General features: G+C 40.1%; 1 protein-coding gene across 1 annotated transcript; it reads left to right on the forward strand.

Annotated features, from left to right (window-relative positions):
• The first annotated feature begins 322 nt into the window (after positions 1-322).
• Positions 323-5,439, forward strand: SOCS6 (suppressor of cytokine signaling 6). The gene is made up of 2 exons (XM_065399801.1): positions 323-380; positions 3,710-5,439. Exon 2 carries the CDS (start codon positions 3,835-3,837, stop codon positions 5,437-5,439), a length of 1,605 nt encoding a protein of 534 aa, XP_065255873.1. The 5' UTR covers positions 323-380; positions 3,710-3,834.
• Positions 5,440-5,668: the final 229 nt, after the last annotated feature.

Genomic DNA, 5,668 nt, shown 5'->3' on the forward strand with positions numbered 1-5,668 from the left:
TTTTGGAACACCATTGCATATTCACAGCAGCAGATATCTGCAGCAGACCTTTCTAGAGATCTTATTAAAATTGACTATGCAGGAGGTGCTACTGAGAAAGCACTTCTGTACGGGGACTCAGCAATACTATAATTCTTACAGAGTTCCAAATGAAGTTGTCCTGCTGGTGTTAACTGCTACTTTTATAACAAACACTATGTTAAGATGCATTCCATGAAATAATACATATACTAATTTTTGTCATCCCTAGGTGGGAAAAATCTGTGCATGCAGAAGTGTCCCAATGAGTTCCTAAATGCTTCATTCCTTGCACATCTGTATGATGTCTGTACAGTTCTTTACTAACAGCCCTCAATATAAGGCCTATCTACTTCTCAGAGGTAAGCATTATTAGCAGTTTACATCTGGAAGAATTGAGACAGAGAGGGTAAGGGTGTGTCTACACTACAGAGGAACAGCTATTGGTTATGCAGGAATGCCACTCTAGTGCTGCAGTGTAAATGCTTCCTACCATGACGGAAAGGATCTTTCTGTTGATGTAGTTAATCCACCTCTCTGAGAAGTGGTAGCTAGGTTGACAGAAGAATTCATCCATCAACCTAGTTGCATCTATACTGTCGTTAGGTCAACCTAACTGCAATGTTTAGGGTGCCAAATTTTTCACAGCCCTGCGATGTAGCTAGGTCAATATAATTTTTAACTTAAACCAAGTCACTAGACTTCTCAATGCAGATGGTCCAATACGTAATAGGACTTAATAAAAAGCCCATTGAAATTAATTTCAGTTAAATTCAGTATTTCAGTTGAATTCAGTGGGCTTCAGGTCAGGACCATAGTTCATCTGATCACGTTGCTTGTTCATGGGTGAATAAACTGGTGCCCTGGGACATACCAAGGTTAATCCTGCACATGACTGCATAAGTTTTTATAACTTCAAGACATGACCATCATTTTCATGATATGCTTTATTAATCTGATAAATATATTAACTACCAAAAGTTGTAGACCTATAATCCAGAAGGTTTCTGTGCTAAAACATAGTGTTCACAGTTGCAGTGGCAGATCTTTCTTTCTGGACTAGCATGAGAGAATATTGGCAGCTACAACATTTTAAAATATAGCAGTGTCATTTTGTGACACAGTTCTCTTGTATTCTTTACAACAGGGATCGGCAACCTTTGGCCGGCCCGTCAGGGAAATCTGCTGGCGGGCCGGGACTGTTTGTTTTCCTGCAGCGTCTGCAGGTTCGGCTGATCGCAGTTCCCACTGGCCGTGATTTGCCGTTCCAGACCAATGGGGGCTGCGGGAAGCGGCCCTGCACATCCCTCGGCCCACGCCGCTTCCCGAAGTCCCCATTGGCCTGGAACGGCAAACCGCGGCCAGTGGGAACTGCGATCAGCCGAACCTGCAGACACTGCAAGTAAACAAACTGGCCCGGCCCGCCAGCGGATTTCCCTGACGGGCCGCGGGCCAAAGGTTGCCGATCCCTGCTTTACAATATGGTAGTTACTTTAGTTTTATTTGATAATGTTGTAGTTTTCTCAAGATATGTTAGCCTGAAATTCCAAGGTAAGGTTCCATTTTGCAAAAATCCTCAAATAATCAGAAGTATGCTAATGCACAGTTTAAATCAATCCAAACAAGAACTACTCTGCTCCCACAGTGGCACTCTAGAACCAAGAAAAGTTCAGAGATGACCTTTTCCTCTCTTCCCACCGATTCCTTTAATTAAAGGCTTCAAAATTAATACTTTATTCTTAAACTTAGTGAAACTTTATCACAAAGTTTTTGCAGATGTGTGTTGCCTGCTCTCAGGGTGCTCCAAGGGGGTCAAAGTTAAGGTAGTTTGGGTGATCGTACTCTGCATATGCATAATTTAAAATATATTTGATTTTTGTAAAGTAGAACCTTAACTTACAATTTACAAACATTTTACAAACATTCTTAACGTTTGACAGTGGAGGGCGCAGGGAGAATTAAGAAATCCAGAAACTTAATTTGTAAATGCTGTAAATGATAGATTCATTGTGTTTTTTTGCTTGAGTATTTCCTTAGATTTTAAAAAAATGTTTAAGAATTGCTCAGTAATAGAAGTACCTGTAAACCTTGGAAGCCAGTCATAGATCCAAGCCCTGTTGGAATGTAAGCTGGACCAGACAGCCTCCCACTTCCATAAGTGGCTACCTCCTTCCTATTCCCCATGTTGGCCTTTCATTCTATATACAGCTTTCCCTCTCCCATGGCCCCAATGTAGTTTTCTATTAGCTACTCCCTACTTTGCCACTCAATGAGTAATTCTGCTATGACAAACTCATTCTAATAAAAATTATACCATACCATATCATTATGTATTTTACTTATATACATATATAGGTATTTTCACAACAACACCTTTAAATATCTCTATAATTCCTACATGCACTCCCTCAGACGTGTGAAAGCTCCTTCTTAACATTGTCTCTCAAAGAAGTGAAATTTGATGTTGCTGGATGCACCTGTTGTAAAGAAATGACCCAAAAGGGAGTTGGGAGAACCTTTGAAAAGTGAATGAAAGGAATTTTTTGAAATACCCATATCTCTGAATTTCCTTGTTTGATTTGCCTTAAAATATATATATATATATATATATAAGTTACCTTGTAATAAGATGTGAAGGAGACTGTTTTGTTATTGTTATTAATATTGTCTTTTTATAACTTATAAGTTCAATTCTGTGAATGAAACTCTCATTTCACTCTTAACTACTGCTCCTTAATAACAAGAAAATGTTTTTCATGGTTATCTCTTCTTGTAGCCACATGGTTTTTCTTAAAGTGTTCTTTAAATTAAAAGGCATTTTAAAGTGTGACAGAAATCCTGAAATTAATGTTTGGGCATGATCCTGCAGCTCCATTGTAATAATTTATACCAAAAAATTAAGATTGGTTGTTAGTAACTGAGTGAATATAATTGTGGTACACGAATTATAAAGGCATCTTACAAGGCTGCATGGCTCATGAGTAAGGAGAGGCATGTAGCTGTGCTGCTTCAGGAGGAGCCTTGGGAAAGAATTCTCTGGGTAGGGAGTAGGGGGGAAGTAACTTATTGTAGCCCTATACCTGGTGCCGCCCCTTGTACCATTTCATCTCAGTTGGGGGTAGTGGGAGAGGGAATGGAGTCAAGGCTCCACCTACTCCCCACTCCTCTCTGCCTACATACTCTTGGGGTGGGGAAAGAAGGAGAGGATAAGGGGTAGTATTGAGTAGGCACACCTTGCTCTCTCTGCTCTCCACCCCCCATGCCTGGACCTGTGATGTGGGAACCAAAGAGGCTGAGCGCACAGAGTGGGTGAAGGTCTCTTAGGGCTTGTCTACACAGGGAAATTTCCTCATGGCCATGTTAGGACCAGTCACAATCTAGCCCTGGAGTAGGAAGCTTGTTGTACCCATTATCATCCTCAACAATTAGTCAGCTTCCCCTGTGTTTGGGTTGGTCTTTCACATAGCAAAGGAGAGAGGAAAATTATATATAAAACTAAAAAGTGATTTTAAAACCAGAACAACTGGCAGGCAACTCAAAAGCAGATGTTGTACTTTTAAGTCATTTCTTGAACTTGACTGGATTTTCTAAGTACAGCTTTGCATTCATTTGGTGCCCATCTCTGAAATACTGTAGTTTTCATTTAAAATGTTTCTTTTGTGAAGTTAAATGTCTTTTTATTTGTTTCCAGGAAATGGCTCTTGAAGTTAAATGAGACTGGATAAAATATATACATGAAGCAGAGGCTGCTCTACATGTGTTAAGGCTAAAATACCAGAAGAGTTTTTGATCAGCCAGACTTGGTAGCTTGTCATAATGAAGAAAATTAGTCTCAAAACAATTCGCAAGTCCTTTAACTTAAATAAAAGCAAAGAAGAAAGTGACTTTGTAGTGGTTCAGCAGCCATCATTAAGTGAATTTGGAAAAGATGACTCCTTGTTTGGCAGCTGCTATGGTAAAGATTTGGCTAGCTGTGAAGTTAACAGTGAAGATGAAAAAGGTGGCAAAAATAGATCAAAAAGTGAAAGCTTAATGGGTACTTTAAAAAGAAGGCTTTCAGCAAAACAAAAGCAGAAAGGGAAAGGCAGCACGCCATCTGTAAGCTCTGCTGATGACGATACCTTTTCTTCCTCATCTGCTCCAATAACCTTTAAAGATGTGAGAGCTCAAAGACCTCTAAGGTCCACATCCCTCCGTAACCACCATTACAGTCCAACACCATGGCCCCTTCGATCGACAAACTCAGAAGAGACTTGTATCAAAATGGAAGTGAAAGTCAAGGCCTTGGTCCACTCCTCTAACCCAAGCCCAGCACTGAATGGTGTTCGAAAGGACTTCCATGACTTGCAGTCAGATAGTGTGTTTCAAGAACAAAACAATACATTAAAAAGTACAGAATCCCAGAATGGGGACCTACATCTTCATATTGATGAACATGTGCCTGTAGTTATTGGACTAATGCCTCAGGACTACATTCAGTATACTGTGCCTTTAGATGAGGGAATGTATCCTTTGGAAGGATCACGTAGTTACTGTCTGGATAGTTCCTCACCCATGGAAGTTTCAACTGTTTCCTCTCAAGTGAGCGGAAATGCTTTTCATGAAGATGAGGGTCAGGTGGATCAAGATGTAGTTGTTGCTCCAGATATCTTTGTGGACCAGGCAGTGAATGGTTTGTTGATTGGTACCACAGGAGTCATGTTGCAAAGCCCAAGAGTTAATCACAGTGATGTCCCTCCACTCTCACCATTGCTACCTCCGATGCAGAATAATCAAATCCAAAGGAACTTTAATGGACTGAATGGCACAGATGCCCATGTGGCTGAAAGTATGCGCTGCCATTTGAATTTTGATCCTAACTCTGCCCCAGGAGTTGGAAGAGTTTATGACTCTGTACAAAATAGTGGTCCTATGGTTGTGACGAGCCTCACAGAGGAACTGAAAAAACTTGCAAAACAAGGATGGTACTGGGGCCCTATCACACGTTGGGAGGCAGAGGGAAAACTGGCGAATGTGCCCGATGGTTCATTTCTTGTTCGAGATAGCTCTGATGACCGTTATCTTTTAAGCCTGAGTTTTCGCTCCCATGGTAAAACTCTTCATACTAGAATTGAACATTCAAATGGTAGGTTTAGCTTTTATGAACAACCAGATGTGGAGGGACATACTTCTATTGTTGATCTAATTGAACATTCAATCAGGGACTCTGAAAATGGAGCTTTTTGCTATTCAAGGTCTCGATTGCCTGGATCTGCAACTTACCCGGTGAGATTGACAAACCCAGTATCTCGGTTTATGCAGGTGCGTTCCTTACAGTACCTGTGTCGTTTTGTTATACGTCAGTATACCAGAATAGACCTGATCCAGAAACTGCCTTTGCCAAACAAAATGAAGGATTATTTACAAGAAAAGCACTACTGAAAGCTTATGGGAATCTTGCATCTTGCACTTTGGGAACAAAAAAAAAAGATTGAAATACAGTTTACAAATTTTCATTGCTATCAAAATCTTTTGCTGCCATAACAATGTTTAATTTTTGTGTGTAAAGAAGGGTAATGCATCTTTTTTGTTTGTTTATGTTTGGTGTTTTTTGTTTGTTTGAGGGGGCTTTTTTTTTTTTTTTTTTTTTTTTTAAAGAATGATCACAAGG

Source organism: Emys orbicularis, chromosome 2, assembly GCF_028017835.1.
Source record: "Emys orbicularis isolate rEmyOrb1 chromosome 2, rEmyOrb1.hap1, whole genome shotgun sequence".
Classification (NCBI taxonomy): Eukaryota; Metazoa; Chordata; order Testudines; family Emydidae; genus Emys; species Emys orbicularis.

Excerpts from the sequence above, each read along its gene's own strand:
- SOCS6 (XM_065399801.1), top strand. The coding sequence starts at position 3,835 with ATGAAGAAAATTAGTCTCAAAACAATTCGCAAGTCCTTTAACTTAAAT.